The 19,688-nt window shown below is 42.3% G+C and overlaps 2 protein-coding genes across 2 annotated transcripts; one reads left to right on the top strand and one right to left on the bottom strand.

The window, feature by feature from the left end:
• Positions 1-885: 885 nt before the first annotated feature.
• LOC120955212 (endocuticle structural glycoprotein ABD-4-like) lies at positions 886-3,084 on the bottom strand. The gene is made up of 3 exons (XM_040375842.2): positions 2,910-3,084; positions 2,111-2,232; positions 886-1,368 (listed from the first exon to the last, which is right to left on the bottom strand). Exons 1-3 carry the CDS (start codon positions 2,916-2,918, stop codon positions 1,095-1,097), a joined length of 405 nt encoding a protein of 134 aa, XP_040231776.1. The 5' UTR covers positions 2,919-3,084; the 3' UTR covers positions 886-1,094.
• A 9,651-nt stretch (positions 3,085-12,735) lies between these two features.
• Positions 12,736-14,382, top strand: LOC120955205 (pupal cuticle protein 36a-like). The gene is made up of 3 exons (XM_040375831.2): positions 12,736-12,880; positions 13,003-13,291; positions 13,454-14,382. The coding sequence occupies exons 1-3, from the start codon at positions 12,863-12,865 to the stop codon at positions 14,149-14,151; spliced, it is 1,005 nt and encodes a 334-aa protein (XP_040231765.1). The 5' UTR covers positions 12,736-12,862; the 3' UTR covers positions 14,152-14,382.
• The last annotated feature ends 5,306 nt before the right edge of the window (positions 14,383-19,688 follow it).

Raw genomic sequence — 19,688 nt, forward strand, 5'->3', positions numbered from 1 at the left:
AGGCCCAAATTGAGGTGGCAAGATGGCGTGGAGGCGTCCGCCATTAATGCCGGGATAACGGACTGGCAGACGAAAGCGCGTGACCGTGAGCGGTTTCGGACACTCCTGAGGCAGGCCAAGACCGCAAAGCGGTTATAGCGCCGGATAAGTAAGTAAGTAAGTAATGTTGTTATGACTGATCACACTTTAGTGCACTGTTGCACATGTTACCGATCATTAACTGAACACTCTTCACCATTAATTTTAATAGAAATAAATAATAGGAAATAAAATAACACAAATTAATTAATAGCAATTTGAACAACAATATTAAAAATGGTATCGAGTAATATCTTTTTTTTTCTAAAATTTTACAAGGAAATAATTTAAACACAAAAAGTCTGGCATTTTTTGGACCTCGGCTCTCGATCATTTACTACATTTTGCCCTGTCCTCCAAAGAGCCATAATCTAAATAATTACCGTTGGTTTGATTTTGTTTTACCCAACGCAGATTAGCCTAATCCTATGAGCTTGATACATAAGAATTGAAACTCAAAAAAGACATTGTAATTTATAATTCGTACAACTTTACTACATTTCCAGAAGACCAGCCGAAGAGACAAGATATTCAATAAGAATTAATTCATGATTCAAAATGAGTCACATTGAGTCTATTATAAATTTAGATTGTTAAGAAGAAAACACATTGTGCATGATGATCATAACCTCGCCTAATATAATTGACTTTTTTGTGTAAGTCCTTACCTTTCGAAATCATCCCCGTGTTCTATGCGTCAATTATTTGATCAATTTCTTAAATCAATAATTTCTCTCAATTACCTCAAGTTTTTACCTCAAGTACTGCCTTTAAAGAACTTTATCATTTAAAAGGCTAAAAATGATCTTTTCGTTTTTCAAGTTGCGTGCTTTATTACGCGTTTGCTGCTCATTGCCCTTAGCGTAGGAGCGATCCTAAGCCAAAGATCGGTGTGTCGTGTCAAAGATGTGTGTTTGATGAGATGTAAGTGTACGGTTGTTTACAGACGAAGGTTTTGGAATGCGCTGAGTATTGGCCGGTTTCATGCAGGCGGTGCGTGTGTGTGTGTTTGACGCTTAGCGCCGCCGGTTCGCCGACGGTGGCAGGCTGGCCAGATAGTCTAGCGCTTTCTGGATCTGGGGCGGAATCGGCGGTGGTGTCGGTAGGTGCGCTCCGGCCGGTTGGAATCCATTCTCATCATCGGCGGTATAGCTCAGCTCGACCACTTGGCCGTCCGGTGCGGTGTAGGTGATAGAACCGGCCGCCACAATTACGTCACTCGTGTCGGGACTGTTGGCACGCTTGAGCGTTCCCGTTTCCTGACCTCGGATACCGTTGGCCGTTTCGTAACTGTGTGTGTGTGTATGTGTGAAGGGAAGAGACAAACAGAGAGGAAGATAGGGAGAAGATGAAGCAAAATGGACAAAAAACAGCGAGAGTGATCGAACAATGTTGCATGGGGACGTGATCGTGACGCATGATGGTGGTGGGTGAACAACAGCAAAACAAAACAACAATCACAAAAAAACGCTCAAGAAGAGGCGCAAGCTGCATTGCGCTGGACCAACTTCGCGCCATTGAAACGTGCTAATCTCTTGCGGGATAAATAGCAGCGCCCGCGGAAGGGGAGTTTGAACTGTTGCACAAAGTTCCCATCATTAGATGGGTTCCCTTCCAGAATGGAGTGGGCGTGACGTGTCGGAAGTTTGCGAGGCTGCACACTCACACAGCCCTTATCGTACGATCGTCTGGTGGCCCGAGGGGGGGGGGGGGCATGAGAGACGCTTCCCAATTATCGTAATCAAATCTTTCATTAACAAGCTAATTGCTGCAGCCCCGGTGTCGGTGTCGAGGAAAGCAAGACGTGGCCAATTACGCCGCTTGATCGTAAGTTGCGGCTGAAGCCTTTTTTGTCTGTTGTGTCTGCTGCATATCACGGACGATGTAATTGAAACGAGTGCCATTTTCACACGTTTTGCCTTTACGTGTTTGATATGCAAATTCGGCGATTTGTTGAATGGCGTGTGTAGTGGAGTGGTTGTTACTAGGAACATAAGAGAGGGAGAGAGAGAAAACACGACAAGTGCCTTACCTGTACTGGTATTGGCCGTCCGGTTCGATGTTGTTATCTTGCTGCAGGATTTCTGCCTCAGCGTCTGACCTTTGCGGTGCGGACAGGGCAAGCGTAGCGCAAGCAAGCAGAAGGACAATTTCCTGGACATGAAAGAGGGAATAAAAAAAACTTGTGAATACATTATGTGAAGCACATCTACATCCAACAGCGTGTTCGCGAGTCATTATGCTCTCAACTAACATTAACGATCAAAGATAAGAAAAGCGTGGCGCCTTGCCTCTAAATAATTCATTAAAAGTAATAAAGATAATGCATTCATTCAACTGCGATTTATTTTTCCTTTCCCTTTTTTTCGCTGTGTTTGCGTCCGTTCAATTTATCCGCTGTAAAAACCTAACACAAACAAATGTTCACACTTGCTTCGTCTCGGTTGGGGCGAAATTTGCCTTCACCCACCCGAGAAGTGATGCAAATTTTTGCCTTTTTGGCAATTTGTATCTTACACTACCGCCTTCCTTCCGGTTGGTTTCGTAAGTGTAGCTGAAGATTTGTTTTTCGAAGAAACGAACCGAAAAGCTTTTGATGTAATCGCGGCCATACACACAAACATACAAACACCCGCACAAACGTACACACTCGCACTTAAGAAAGCAAAAGATTCAGCGTAAAAGGTGCAATTTGGGGCGATAATTGCACTGCCAAAGGTACCCGCACGGAGTCACCATACAGATATTACTTTTCCGCTTCGCGTATTTTCACTTTCGTTTGCCCGTTGCAAACGGTCTGTGCGATTTGTTCCGTCACACTTCATACTTACACACTTCATTGTGAGAAGAGCGTTTGTTTGCTTTTTCTCTCTCTCTCTCTCTGCCAGACGTTCGCAAAGAACCGACACGGACGGATGCTGCCGGAGAACTAACTACTCAGGTGCTAGTGGCTGGTGTGGCCAAACGGTAGCTGATAGTGGATGCCTAATGAAAGAATAGAACCACCGGGCATCGTATTTATAGATGCGCTTTGTGCCGGTCACCCTTTTGCATTCTTGGCGTGGTTGGTTCCATTCGTACCACCCTCGCCTTCAACACGTCTATGGGAGTGCGGGTATGGGACACGTACGTCAGATACATCAAGCAATATAATAAACAAATGCAATCGACGGTACGCAGCGTTAAGTTGATGAGAAGGGGAAATGATTGTTTTGTAGTGAAAACGGTGAGATTAGAGGGATGATTTAACACCTTGTCGGGGAACTCGCATCTGGGCTGGTGTTTGTAGCGTTGAGAAACGAAAGTGCATGCTGATCGTTCAAGTACATTGTAAGCATAGTGATAGTGGGTTGAACATGTGTGGTTGTACCATTACGGCCATTCATTTCCATTTTCTGGTGTTATAATTGTCCATATTATCTGGACTAATTAATACTGTCTGCATATATTAGGCATTACAATCAATATAAAGACAAATAAATGATTTAATTTACATGAGCTTTACCACTTCCTGCATCGATCGCGATCCAACCAATATTAGTATCTGCCATCATTCACCACCTCAGATTTAATAATATGCAAAAAATGTAGAACTTTGCTCGTGTACTCCGTCGGAGCGACACCTAACGGCTATGGAATCTTCCAACACCGGTGGTCGTACGACTGTTGGCAATAAATTTGCCATTTCCATTCACTCCACTAAACGGAGCAGAAGAATACGCATCATCATCATCATCATCATCATCATCGTCACTGAAAGTATCATCCTGCTTTGCCCATTGATCACGAGACACTGTACGCCACAGAGCCGAAAGGCAAAGCGGCTGACAGCTTAGACGCTTGCGGATCAGTGGCTGCCGGTATGCGATTGGGTGGGCGCATACCTTCCCCTACATTGAGCAGCTATGCATCGAAGGAAATGCATGATTAATTCTGCAACTGACGCAACGTGGTGACAATTTGTTCGGGCGCAGCCTGACATTTAAATATCGAATAGTGCGAACCGTTGGCGAACTGCCGGTGCCATCAGGCATTGGTTGATTCGCACCTCGCTGGAAAGGAAGGAGCGTTGCAATGCACCGGCAGCGTAATGTCAATAGTTCGAGCAAAGGATTATTGAAGTGTAATGATAGATTTGTCTTGAAGATGATTGTTGGATGTGATGTTTAAGACATTCGCTTAAAACAGGGATCGGCAAAGTATGGCCGTGAAGTGGATCTGGAAAGTGAGATAATTTCATCAGAATTTGCTTGTATGTAAAACAGAAAAACGTTAATATAATTTTTGCTGTTGTTGAAGTTTTACATTCAGTACTAGACATAACACAAGGCTTGGAGGATTTTTTTGTTTGAAAGGAAGGAAGGTCAAAGGAAGTTTTCATACATGGGCACTAAATTTTCCCATTTTAGGGCATTGGAAATTGGAATCGCTGTTACATGCGGGATATTCTGACCCATCAGACACATGCAACATTACGATACAAAATAGCAGGTTTTATATTTGTATTTATACTATATTTTATTTTCTTCAGAAGTTCCTGTCTATCTATGGAACCTAAGATGTTTATTAAAATGAAGAATACTTATCAAGAATATGTTACAGGGAATTATGTTAATGCAGGAATCGTCAATACTTACGCTTAAAGGCGATACTACTCTTAGAATCTGAGAGTTCTGTTGGTGTTTATCAGGTCTACATTAATGACGTTAGGTTATTTCCCCTTTCAGCTTGAACGTACAGTTATCAGCTCCAACGACTCAATAATATGCCCGTCGTGGGTTCAAGCCTGGAATGGACTGATTATCTCGGTATAGGCCGGCTTGTCGGCGTAGGACGTTACGATAACATAATTTTTACCGTGCATTAACATATTTTTGTCATTTAAATTGATACAATTTTATTATTATTATTTTTTCTATTTTATTTCGTACATCGTAAATTGTACTACGTTAATTAGTTATAGAATCAATGTAAAAAAGGAGGCTCAAGGTATAATCTAAATCACGCGCCTCTTTCATAAGCCTTTTGTTTGTTTTTTAGCACAGTTTTGATCAGTTAAAGCTGATTAATATGTCTTTAAATGTCAGGCTTGATATGCGATACAAGCTTTCAAAGGCAGTCCTAGTAATTTAATGGCTAGGGTCGTTTTTGTATAGTCAGAGTTTCTGTGATCAGAGTTGCGCTCAGTCATAGTCATAGATCATGAAATATAAGGAGTATTTTTCAATTCGATTACTATTTTAGGGATTGCAGAGAAACATAAAATAGAAAACAAGAAAAGGAAAATACAAAATCTGTACATTAATTATTTGGTTCTAAATTTGTCAGATTGTTTGTCTTTTATTAAAAAAATTAAATAAATCACTGATCTTTTAAGTGATTAATATTAATGCAAACCGTAATATATCCTTAGAAAATGTAATGTGTTTGGCTAATATTTATCGATGTTTATTACCCTGGACACCATAAAAAGCCAACAATTTGGGACGGATCTCAAAGGGCAGATTTAAAATTGAGTTAGTTATGTCATTTATGGACTCCTTTGAAAGACGACCTAGACATTGCGGATAACATTTCAGCGTTATAATGAGCTTAAAGAATCCTCTAACCCTAATAGGTAAAAACTAGTTTGCTACCCAAAAAAATGTCTAAATCGATAGTACAGACTACAAGCAATATGTTTATTTATTAATTTCATTTATTTGTTTATTAAAATTTAAGTATGGCAGCTTTTTACTAGCCTTATTTTTAATACTTCTTGTGCTAACGATTTATATCCTTCGCAAGGTATTTCCCCTTTGTTGTTTTGCCTTATAGGGTAAATGTACCTATAGTGATGGTAGTACCAATAGTGGTGCTATTGCTCTAAAATGCGGTTCATAGGGCAAATTAAAAGTAATTAAGTTATTTAAGTTAGTGTGAAATGTTCTTTAGCCTTTTAAAAAGGGTTTAAAATTTAAATGAGGCCATTCCGTTACTTAGTGACCGAAAAATCCATTATTTTGTGAAATGTGTCAACATTTTTCCAAAATCCTTAGGATTTCATAACGATACTCATTTTTCTGTTAACGTTCTAAATGACCACATAACTACGCAATTGCTAGTTTTTCAACATAACTGTTATGTAATGTTATTGTTTTACTAAAATTATTTGCCTTTTGACCATATTTATGCGTTTTTAAGTGTTTTTTACCATAGTGCCATTATAGGTACACAAAACAGGCATGTTCCTATAGTGGTTATAGTTATAAAGTCAATAAAAAAAGGTCGTTTTAGATTTTTTCGGGGAAATTGTTGACATGTCGTACTGTTTTCACTAAAATAAGCAACAGAAATGAGTTTTATGTAGGTAATTTACCAAAAACAGGCCAAAATTCGCTTATCTGGCTGAATGAAAAATTGACTTCAAATTAAGCACACTCTTCGGGATGTAGGTTGACGACAGGTGTTATGCAGTACTTTAGTGAATAGTTTCATCAATCAAATTTATACATTTTTTTACGATCAAATTACGCAAGAAACCAATATTATGGCAGTAATCCTTGGTATTCATACGAAAACAGCTTCGTTCATTGATATTATACACCGTTTCATTGATATTAACTAAGTTTCATTGATATTATACACCGTTTTTTATGCATCTTTGTTTACCACCACTATAGGAACACAATACGACGACTATACGAACCATACCACCATTATAGGTACAACGAAGCAGTCACAAAAATATGTATTGTTTCGTAAATTTAATGTGTTTCAGGGTAAAAATGGTGGTGATTGCGAAGATAAAACATATTCCAATTGCTATGTGTTAAAATATTCAGAAATTGTCCTTCCTGACACTTTAAATCCATTAAAACACATCGGTACCACTACAAATTGCACCACTATTGGTACATTTACCCTACCAGCAATACTCGGTTGTATAATTATAATTATTATTATTACTATTTTCTGGCAAGCATTACGTCTAAGAGCGTATTTTTTATACATAAAGTATGTTAGAAAGAGAACGTATGAAAAAAGCCACTCCAAAACTAGCATGCAATCCCCAAGCTTTTACCTTCATTTGAATACAATTTGAAAGCTTGTCAAGCTCGAAAAGCTCCAACGTCACATCCACAGACGATGTTTTTGATCGATTCTTCGCGATCACTTATGCTAATGGCGTAGGATCGTATATAATCGAATTAGCATCTCGTGTGACTAGAAGCCGCAACAAGGCAACCCTAGAGGAGATTACACATCATCAGCGAAGGGTACGATCGACCTAAGCTGTAGCAGTACAGCCTAGCTGTAAAATATAGCTCCGCATTATATGCTTCATAATCGCAAATCATTTCAAAGTGCCTATTACTGCGCGCTTAAATGGTACGTCACTAAGGAACATTTCCATTAGCCACGGCGTTCGGGCAGATTGGCTGGGGAAGAACACACCTCAGCACAAGACTTTAATGTAGAGCTGTCATACTAAAAACATTGTGTCGAGCGTTGGAAAGAAGTATGAATGTTTTCTCATTCTTCTGCCGGTAGGTGTTTCTCTAATGCTCGTGTCGCTCTAACGTGTCTGGCAAAGATACTTTCGATCACCTTCCCAACATAGCCCGTGTATGCTAATTTAGCTTCACGCCAAGGAAACATCGCACGACATTTTTTTCATTTCCTTTCCTTCGGATACTATCATTCGGATTCTACCAGTTTTGCCGACTGCTCCAAACACACACACGGTGCATTACCTCATCCTGGCCAGGATGGAATGACATTTTTGCTGCAACAGCGCGCTGTAAAAATGTTACCGATGGGGATCTGCACCCTGATAAGTGGAATGCATGCCGTGTGACGAACGGTTTCGCCTTTTAGGCCAACCCCATAAAATTCCATTCATTTCGAACGGTGTGGTAGTCATAAAGACAGATAAGGTGGTTGCACATGTTCGTCCTTTTTTTCCTTTCCAGTTTATTTTTCATTCCATGATGCTCATTTCGCTTTCAACCGCCCAAACCAAAGCATCATCAAATGTTGTGAACGTTGAAATCGAAAGCCCTGGAAATGGTGACCTTAGAACAGTGCGGTTTGCTGGCTGCTGACGCTCGCATCCTGTTAGAGCTGGAACCGAATGTTCTGTTTAGGTGGTGTTTCTGATCTATTTTCAGCAGAACCGGTAGAATCTCCCAGCTCTCCTTCTTCAGACTAAAACTGGTTCCGGAAGCGATCATCTTACAGCGATCGAACCGGACCCATCCCTCCGTTCTCGAGGGGATTGCGGCTGTTCTTTTAGCTGAAATTGAAGACGGGTGAGCCGTCTTCGCTGGCGTCATGATCGTCAACCGTGGGCTGGCAGGAGCGGATCGCCGACTGGCCTGTTCCTCACTATCAGCGGTGAGGAGTCGCCTGATACTTTGAATTTTATCGCTGTTTCGATTTGAATATCGATCCGGTGTAGGTCATCCGGGCGGCTCGGTACGAACTGGCTCTGCCGGAGGCGCTTGATATTTGTCCGTCAGCTCGCCAGGTTCAGGTTCAGGTGGCAAGAATTGGTTCAAAGGCACTGGTTGCGCCATCCGATCGGTCGCAGTGCCATTTCGGGCTTCTTGGTCCTACTCTGCCATCCTCGCCCACGATTGGCGGATTGGGAGGATGGGGGTGTGCGGCAAAACTTAAAAAAAATGCCATCTAAAACAAAGCATCACCATCATGTTACGGGCAGAAACGAGTTCAGAGCATATCGCCCGTTTATGGCACCGAGGGAGAGGGAGCGGCAAAATATTTGCATATTTGCCTTCAGTGGCATTCCTACAGCTGCTCCGAAGCATCCACCCACCCCACCCTACCAGCCAGCGAATGTTGAAAGTGAAGATAATGTTACCACCGTGCCTTTGTGCCCATGTCTGCTAGAACGGATTTCGCTTATTGGGAATGATGCGACCCATCCTCGCGACCCTCAATTTGCATACGGAACTGCACAAATTCGCGACGTTCGGCGACCTCCGCCGACGCCGTCGCCGTTTCACCTTGGATCGATTCTATCTTACCACCTCACCCACCCCGGTTTGGTGAAGACTTTCATCATTCCTCTCCTCTTTTCTCCGCGTTGTTGTGTGTTTGTGAGACGATTTTATTTTGATCGGTTCGCTCGGATGCTGCTGGAGCCGCTTTAAATTTGTCCAGTTTTTCCAGTTTCGTCTCCGCGTCGGTGGAGTGTGGCTGGATGAATTTGTTCTCCTTTTTTTTGTCTCTCCCTCGTTTCCCTCATTCGGGGCGTTGTTGTTTTGTTGTTTGAGCGCGTTCCTCTCGCCAACCTTCGGATGCTCTGGGGACGATCGACTTTTCATGATCCGAAGATGATTCGCTTGGGACGCCGTCGCTTGGCGCTGAGAAGTGTGCGTAATTAACAGATTGATGACGGGTTCTAGCGCTTGATATGTCATAAGTGTGTGCTTGTTTGTGTCTGTTATTGGCAAACTTTTTCCACCTTTTCCAACCCGATGTGACTCGACGGGTTGATTGGCAGCAGCAGCAGCAGACGATGCCGGTTTTATACGTTGCCGAATTCAACACGCAACATTTCGTCACCTGGCGGGGGGTCCTCGGAGCAGGATGTGGGAAATTAATTGTAACTTACTGATTAAATTTTTGCAGAAGGCAACTAATAGACCGCGAATGGACGCACGGTAATTTATATTGTTTTGACAGACGGGAGTTTTGCGGCTGGTACGGTGGTTTGAATAAATTAATGCAACCGAATGTGCGATGATGCTAGGTTTTGCTATATTAAGCATAAGCTTAATTAAACGAATGAGAGTTTAATATATTATTAATTACATTTAAAATACACTGAAATGCTTTTATCTGGTGACATCACGTTGTCCCCCATCAGGGGCTGCAAGGTCTGAGTTACACAGGAATGTGAGTCATCTAGGTGCGCAAGTCATTTGATCGATTTTATACTTGAATTGGTTAAATATTGCAGATCTTCTTTTATATATTTTATCAAAAAATTAAACATAAAGATTAACAGATAGTCAAGAAGATTGCATCAGTACCAGTTTAATCTGTTTCTTGTAAAACATTTCCGAACTAATAGCTCACCTTTACCTGGTCGATCGGTCGTGCAGCACTGATCAAACAAATTCAATAAATGTAAATTGACGAATCAGTCCAATAATGTTTCTACGCTTTTTACAAATGTGTTCCATGCCTATCTTATCTGCCTGTTGTTGTCGTCATCTTCATCGTGTGTGATATTCGGAGAGCATCTTATCATACGAATTTAACCATTTATGGCGGCCAATTTCGTGCGTAGGACTGGAACTAATGTAGCCTACAATAAATGGGGCGTGTTTGGACGACCAGGACTACTAGCGTGCTAGATAACGAGAGCTGCACACCTTTTTCCAGGCCAATTGTCAGGGGTCATGGGAGCTCTGTTCCACGCTGCCAACGGCTCAATGTCACCACGTTCCTACGCTTCGGGTCGGGCATCCGGAACTGTCGTTTCGCGGTTGCGGAGGTGACGCTTCGATAAATTTCTTCACACAGCTGCGAATATTTGCAAACCAGTAACGGTGTTGCTGGAAAATTAACAAATATACCCCGTGCCGGTTACTGATCTTAAGAATCTGTGAATCAAGGCCTGAAGGTGTCCCTTGTTGAATGCAAATTCTTATAATAGGTAGACAGCAGAGAAGCTTTTTGTGCGGGAACCAAATTGGCGCCGGCACTGTGCATAAAGTCTGGCATTTTTTCAGATGTTGTTTTGATTCCAGAGAAGTTTGTGAATGCAGTTATTTGTTGAATGTAGGGATATTGAAATGCATACATGATACATCATTCATTTAATTTACAAAATAAGACGAAAAGTATTTGCTATCGTTCTGATTTCTAAATGAATCTAATAGGATTAATGCTCATGGTGTTGCCTGTTTTTAAACACTGATTTTATTGTTTGTTAAATAGATAGACTTTGGTGCAAAGAAAAGCGTTTGCTTATTTCAACATATTGCAAAAACTTACTTTTGTATCAATTAGCGTAAGAAATTAAAGAACATCCATTTTTGTTTTGAAAAATATTCATTTCGTAGTTTGGTACTGATGTAAAGCTTTTTTTCTGAAATAGTAATATTCTTATGTCTGTATATCTGATATCTGGAATCATATTAATCATACAAAACTTGAATTTTACTTTTACGAAGCAATGAGATGATACCACTTATGTTTTAAACTATGCTAGAGAACATTTCATTTAGGATCAAAATCTTTACTTTTTCTAATCTACCGCATGAAATAAATTTTTGTGCATGTTTTGTTTACCATATCTTACAGGTATTTACTGTTAGAAAGATATAACTTTTCTGATTGACATGATCCCGAAAGAAATGATACTTTAGAAAGGATTTTGAGAATTTGAAAATCCTTTACGCTATATTAAAATTTTTTAAACAAAGTTTAAATTGACTTTAGTGAAACATGAATTTAACAGAGCTTTTAAGATATTTTATCAATTCATACTAGCAACAATTTAACCAACCTTCATTAACACATAGGTTTAGTCGCCGTAGAAACCGTTCAGAAAACTTCAGTCACTTGCCCAACATCGCTCACATTACATCATACGGTATGTGTGAACTAGCAGCGGTTTGGACCACAAACAGCTCCGAATGAATGGCGTGGATGATAAACGCATGCTAAAATGCAAAACCCCTGTACCGTAAAGTTCAATGAAGCCAAACACCCACTTGAAATCCGTGTGTGCGCACGCTCTAGTTTATCCTGATGCGTAGCGCTACACCGACGAAGAAGAAGAGGATCAAATCTCTCAGCTCTTGCGCTTAGCCACACGCCGAACGACCCTAGTTCAAGGACTTGACCGTGGAAGCTGTGCTCCGGAGTCGCATCCTTTTTGCCAAAACCAGCCACCGAAAGTATTCCGGAGCAGTGGCCGTGCGGGGTTTCAAAGCAACACCCTCAATCATCGTGCAGAATGGGCGACAGAAACCGTGAAGTTGGATTTATTTAGGTTTTTTTTGTTTTGTTGCTGTGTGCTGCAAGCTTCTTGTTCTTTAGGGATCTTGGCGCGAGCTCCATCCCACTCTCGCTTTCGTTCCGGAATGCGGCGAGCTCGCACCACGGTTGGACTGGGGAGTTATAATATATTATAATTGATATTATATGTAGATCAGGTGGCTTCTTCGCGTGCGATCCTGTTGCTGGTGCGGAGACGTGCGCGAACGATCGCACGCCAGCCAGCCAGTGAGCTAGCCAGCCAAACGGCACCAGAAGAAGACGGCGACCACGGAGAGAGATGTGCGTGTGTGTGACAGTTAGAGTGGGAGCGAGCGTGCGATGTACCATTTGGCTTAGATATCGGCAAACGCGATAGTGGGGCTAAGTTCGAAACCGTCATCCCATATGGATTTGGCTGCTAAACGATCCAAAAAGTGTAGATATGTGTATGTTTTTTGTTGCTGCTGATGCTGCTTCTGTTGTTGTTGTTGTATGTGGTCCAGCTGCTTAGCTCGGCTTTGGTCATTTTATCTGGTTTGGCATGCGTGCGATGGTAAATGTGTGTGTGTATATGTGTGTGTTTGTGCCGGACGGGGCAGAATCTTCGTTCAAACTTTTCGGAGCACATTTCGGCTAAATCGTACTATAAAAGCTACGCGAGCGCGAAGATGCTACAACATTAGTTCTTCTGCTTTCGGCACAGTATAAGCCTAAAGAAGGAGCAGCAGTGAAAGTGCAAATATCAGTTTTGCCCCAGCAAACCGTTGAAACGATTTCCACCATGAAGTGTGTTGCATTGGTAAGTGTGGAGTGTGCTGTTGGTGCTGTTTCGAAAGTGTTGGCTGCGGCGCCCTGTACAAACCTGGAAGCGTTCTGTTCTAATTTTCATCCGCTGTGAATGTTTGTTGTGCTTCTCTGCAGTTGGCGCTGGCCATGTTTGGCTGTGCTCTGGCTCAGGCCCCCGTCCCGAACGATGGTCGCTACTATCCCGAGTACTACGAGACGAAGTGGGATGATGGCCGCTGGCGTCCCGACGGTCGTGGCCGTTACGACGATGGCAAGTACCGTCCGGGAGCGCCGGGCAAGGTAGGCGGCTCGGGTGGCTTCGGAGGTGCTGGTGGTGCAGGAGGATTCGGCGGCGGTGCTGGCGGTGCTGGCGGATTCGGCGGTGCTGGTGGTGCTGGTGGATTCGGTGGTGCTGGAGCTAGCGGTAAGTTTCACTTTCAGCTGGGATGTGCATCAAACGTAGTTCGATAGTCATGGCCTGTTTGAGCCTGAAAAGGGGCTTAGTTGTCTATGGCTTGTTAGGAACTTTGAGCTTTATTCTTTCTATACCCCGACAATGGCATTCTAAACCTATTTTTCGTTACAGGTGCCGGCGGTAGCCGTTTCGGAAGCGGATCGGGCAGCGGCAACGCTGGTGCTGGTGGATTCGGTGCCTCGGGCTTCGCTAGCGATAGCGGCAGCTCGTTCTCGGCTGGTGCGTTCAACGATGGCGGTGCTGCTGGTGCCGCGGCTGGTGCTGGATCTGGATTCGGTGGTGCTTCGGCTGGTTTCGGTGGTGCGGCCGCTGGATTCGGTGCTGGCGCCGGTGCCGGTGGTGCTGGAGGATCGCGCTTCGGAGCTGGAGGTGCCGGTGGTGCCGGAGGCGCTGGTGGTGCTGGATCGGGATCGCGCTTCGGATCGGGTTCGGGCTCGGGCTCGGGTGCGGGCACTGCCTCGCGCTTCGGAAGCGGCAGCGGAAACAACGGTGGTGATGCCGGATACGAGAAGATCAAGGAGCAGGTGAAGCAGTTCAACGACGACGGATACTACTACAAGTACGCCAACGAGAACAACATTGAGGCTGCCGAGTCGGGCAAGATTGACGACCGCAACACCGAGAACGAGACGCTCCGTGCCAAGGGATACTACGAGTACATCGGCGATGATGGCCAGAAGTACCGCGTGGACTACGTTGCCGACGAGAACGGTTTCCAGCCGCTCGGCGACCATCTGCCGACGCCGCCGCCGACGCCCGAGCCGATCGCCCGTGCCCTGGAGTACATTGCGAGCCAGCAGCGAAAGTAAAACCATTCTGTCTGAGAGCCTCGGGTAAGCGAGGCAGTCAGCTTCGTCAGAAATCAGTCAGAAGTGTCAGTCAGTCATGGGGACATTGTCGCCACCGTGGCTTGCCACGCGATGGGTGCAACAACTTTTCCAACGATCGATTCGCTCGATCCCGCCACAAATGAACTGTGTTCTATTGTAAATTATTAGTTTTCGACATCGAATAAACGAGCGTTAAGTGAAATTTTAAAATTCTGCTTATTTTTAACTCAATTTCCGAACGAGATTCACTTTCAATCGTCTAGAATGTTCTCACGAAGCGCCAGTTGGCGAATGGTTTATTGCATAACATGTCGCACCAGTTTGTGATCATTTACCTCGCAAATGTGCCATGTTTTAATCCAAAATCATCCGTTTGTCGAACAAACTCGATCGGGAAGCGCAACAAATTGGTATATGCACTAGAAGTGAATATATTAAACGACAATCGTTAACAAAAATGGGTCTCTAACCAGCCGACATTTATTATAACAAACATTCTAATCCACCAAAGCGTGTGTGAAGGAATGAAACGAAAAAGAAAAAGAGAAAAAAAGACACTCCACCAATGACAACCACTGCAAAAAAGAAAAGCATACAAATTTGCATTTATCGATCTCATGATGTTTTCCGCATTGGTCCGTGGCACGGTTCGCGAAACCCACGGAACGATTTGTGGCGGTGATTAAACACGGCAATATATTTCCGACCGAGCATCGCGAGCGTCAGTCTTATCTGTTTCTGTGTTTTTTGTTGTTGCTGTAGGATGAGATCGATTTAAAAGCACTCAACCAGCGAGAAAAGGATCATGGCAGATAATCCAAACAGTAAAAAGAAGAAACATGTGACACGTTCCACGGCGATCGGGCCGGCGTGAAGCCATCGCCAACGAAATGGTAATCAATTTATGCGGGACTTTGTTTTGGCTTCTTCTGCTCGGACTGGACGACCTTGGAAGATTTGGTGCTGGACGGCCGTCTTTCTTTTGCCTGCGCTGGACCGACAGGCCTCCGCAGTATAGCGAACGATATCATAATTAGCAGGTGTGTTTGCATACACCCATCAAGTTTATGGATTGGATTTGTTAACTGTAACGTTGGCCCTAGTTTTCGAGGCGATGCGATTAAGCAGACCGTAGCAATCGAGCCCTTTGCCATGCGTCGAAAGCGAAAGGGTCACACGATTGGATGCAGACAGAGATTTTCTTTCGAACCCTTTTTTTCACGTGCAGTAAAGGTCGCTTTGGAAGGTTTCTGATAAGTGTTAAACCACGCCGCCCGGTTGGTTAGCGAGTGGCCAAAAATATCGTGCCTGGGACGAAATCTTAATTTGAACCCGTTCTGTTCAAGGTCGGCGCCGCTCCCTTCTGAAGATGGCAATTTTGTCACTCCCCCGAACATGTCCCCCGTCGCGATCGACTAGAACTAGTATAATGAGGCAGGAACGATCGCGGCCCGCTGGCATTTCCATTTTTCAAAATGAGGAAATTATTAAAATCCAACCGCTAGTGCGGAATGTACGGTGTGGCGAATTCCGGCAGCTAATTTAATGGAGCCGGCCTACGATCATTAGGATCGGAGCATCGAATGGTGATCGAATTTCTGAACCGCTGTCGCGAGATCGGTAGGGCTATAATTTACGAGTCCAAAAATGAAACCCTCCCGTGTGCCAGGCAAACCGGTAAGCCGGCCCCGGGTCGTGACGATATGATAATGTGACATCGTATTTTATGGAACCATTTTGTCTTGGGGTGGTTTTGTTTTGGATTTTTTCCCCTGTGAAAGGGCTACAAAGGGCTTGCAGCCAGATGGTTTCGGTAGGTCGGGTGGAATTCAGTGTGTTGATCCAGTTTGCAACCACTTGCCTGTCAGCAAGTAGTAGCCGCTGGCCTATGTGACCGCGGAGGCATGTAAGCTGTACCCGTTGTCTGATAGGTGTTTGTGCATGCATTAGCTTTTTTTGTTTGAGATCGCGTCCAACGGGCGAGGCCGCGATCGCGATCATCTCCCCAGCTGAACTGCTGGCACGTTGACATTGAGCTTTTATTTATGGTGTGGCCAACCCCAGTCGACATGGCTTATGCCAATGGTAGGCGCATCGCTTTAAGAGGGATTTTATTTATGGCGTCCAGTTTTTCCACCTCCCCGCCGAATCTTTCACCAACCTCTGGCGGTCGGTTTTGGTGAAGTTCCGGAACGCCAAACAAGAAAAAAGACAAGAAAGCAGTATGGTGCCGCAATGATTGTCCCTTTTGCGGAGTAGTTTTGGGGTGAAGGGAGAGAAGCAAATTAGGCTAGATGCTCATACATCATCCGATGCAGATATATAGATTGGGTCTGGGTTCACTAGATTAATAGATTGCATTGACAGCACGGAAATAGGATTAGAGTGAGCCGTAGGAATTTTAGAGTTATTTTATTAAACAGGGTGTGATCTTTAAATAGCAGATTATTTTTCATCATTTGTAATCGTTTGAGATATGAATGGGGAGTTATTTGTTATAATAACATGCGATTGGATGGCGAAGCCAGGATCATACGTTTTATTTATATTTTTGGGTGGAAATTTCCCACAGAAGAAAACACACATTTCGTAAATAGTTTCAATCTGTTTGTATCGCAATTAAAAGTAATTTCGGAAGTCTATGCGCAATAGTGTCTTTGAAAAATTATTTGAAAAAGAGTGCTACAACATAAATAAATTTCATACAAAATTAAAATATTTATAATAGCTATATCGTCATTTCACCATTGAAAATGTAGTTTGTGCTTTAACACATTTTTCCCTAGAGGTTATAAACTTGACAACTAATAAATGAAGTAGTAAAGGAAATTAAAAAAACTCATATAAGCTGCGTGTTATAGCTGCAGCTTGATATAGAGCAAACCTTGATTGTATCGCTAACTTCAAGATCAGTGGTTCTCAAACTGTGTTCGACCAGCGCTCACATAATTGGTATAATTTAGGCTAGCGCTTATTCATTGAAGGGTTTGTAATCCGAAGGTTATTGTAATCTCAGTGAAAATTAATGGAGAGTTCGCCATTAATGAATATTCTTTTTATCATAGGCGTCATTTATCAATTACGTAATGCAAAAGTCGCAAATTGTAACCTAGTATAACAAACTGCAATGCTGTTAGAAACCCACCCCAAAAATTACAAAATAACCTCACCCCCCTCTAAGGCATATTTCGTGAAACTAAATCAGAATTTTTGTAAATATTTTTTTTTTAACATTATTGTGGTACGTTCACAATTTTTAGAATAAAACAAGATAAATTTATATTGCATTTTACATAAAGAAAAGTTGTCCCATACAGCATTCAAACTCAAAAGTGAATATAATTTGGTTCTTGCATCACCATCATTAGAAGAGTATTTCATCCAGCCATTCTCCTGATCCTCCGCATATATGTCCATCTTTTCAGAAATGATTCTATGGCTTTAAATATTATACCATCATCAAATTTATTATTCTGTTTCACAACATATGTGATGCTAGGCATGTTACGCATGTCTTACAAAATTACGAACAAAATCGATAGTGTTTGCAAGTGCACAACTAAACAACTTACAACTAAACTATCCTGCTTCTAATTGTGGTTTCGAGGTTTTCATACAAATGTGTCAAGTAGGAGAGTTTTATCTATGAAAATGTCAACGGGCTCTTTCGATTCCAAAGTTGATTCAAACCCGTCAAATTTCTACCAAATTTCTCGACTTGAGTCGAAATAAAAAATAGAAGAAGCCTGAGTATCACATCTCATGATTATTTCGGATTCATCCTATCCTATCCATTGAAGTGCCATAATTGGCACATAATTCTCATAATTCACACAGTTCTCGAGCCAGATGTGGATGTAGACACACTGTTTTGGTAAACTGAATTCAAATAATTCTATCAAATAAACAAGCTTAGGGGATGCCATACGTGAAAAATTCGCAATACGACCAGTCAGATACTTTATTAAAATTAGAAATTGAAGTTTTCAATGTCGATCATCCACAGCACTCATCTGTACACAATTTCATTCTCACCGCTCACTAAAAATGCCTTGCGCTATTTGGTGTGCAGCAGAGAACCTCTTTGAGAAACACTGCTTAAGCCACACCATTCGTGTAATAGATAGGGTATATATATTCATTTTTACTGCTATATTGTACCCCTCATGTAGGTGTGATTCCTAAAGCCGTGTTATCATTGAATAATCCCATAGTAATGGCAGTGAAAGTAATGGGCCGGTCTGGTGGTACAGTCGTCAACTCGTACGACTTAACAACATGCCCGTCATGGGTTCAAGCCCCAAATAGACCGTGCCCCCATACGTAGGACTGCCTATCCTGCTATGGTAACAATAAGTCACTGAAAGCCAAGCTCACTTCACTAGTGGGTACAAGGGCAGGCCTTGACCGACAACGGTTGTTGTGCCAAAGAAGAAGAAGAAGAATGGCAGTGAAAAATACCTTAACATAACTGACATGCACCTTAGCATCTTTTTGATTGACTGAAGTTGAAGTTTCTTATAAAATATCAAACTTCTGTGTCATTGAATTGTGATAAATGCATACATTTGACTGTTGAACATATACAGTAAACAGAGCAGTATTATGTACTATAATTTAACTTTGTGATTAACCGTCAATTTGCTACATTACTATGAGGTTGGATTTGTAGATGGTTAAGAAATTTTTTTAGGTGTCGATATTTGCACTAATTCATGAACTTAGGCATCTTTCACATACATTTGCAGATTACGGAACCAAACTGGGATCAACTTTTTTTTAAACCAAATGACCAAACTGAGAGTTCTTAAACGATTCAAATTTTTTTTTTATTGGAATTTACCATAGTCTATTACGCAATGCCTAATGATATAAGATGATAGAATTGTTTCTCTAACAGGATAAACGGGTATCTTTTCTGTTAATAATGCTACTATTTTAATTCCCTCCTTCTTGATATGTAAATCCTTTACTTGATAAAATGGTAAGTAGCACGGAGAAAATATACCAATTTAAACGCATATGTTGTTCCATTCGTTGAACAGAAATAATCAAAACAATTAAAATGATAAGAACGGTCCACTACCACCGTGATTTTATATAGCTTAATTTATCCTTTAGAAAAAGCTTTTTACAAAAATTTGTTCAATATGCTCCCAAAAGCTAAGTAAAAATAGAGCGACACAAAAGGTCAAAACAAAGCAAACGAATGCAAATAAACCACTATAAATGGTACAATCTCGCCCTAATGATAGACGGTTCGTGGTCAAAAACAGGAATCGGGATTTTTTTTTAAATTAAGGCACTCGTCTTGTCGCTTGCCCTGTCAACCAGCCAACAGCCGAAAAGTCCATGGGTTCAAATGTTTTTTTGAGTCAACGATGGCGAAAATAATACGGAACACTGCTCGGCAACATAGATAACGGCCCACGAAACGGAGGAAGAATTCTAACGATCGCTTAAAGGCGATCTTGTTTTTCGACCTTTAGCGTCGATGATCTTTTCACATTTACAGC

The sequence above is a fragment of the Anopheles coluzzii genome, chromosome 3 (assembly GCF_943734685.1).
Source record: "Anopheles coluzzii chromosome 3, AcolN3, whole genome shotgun sequence".
In the NCBI taxonomy this organism is placed as follows: Eukaryota; Metazoa; Arthropoda; class Insecta; order Diptera; family Culicidae; genus Anopheles; species Anopheles coluzzii.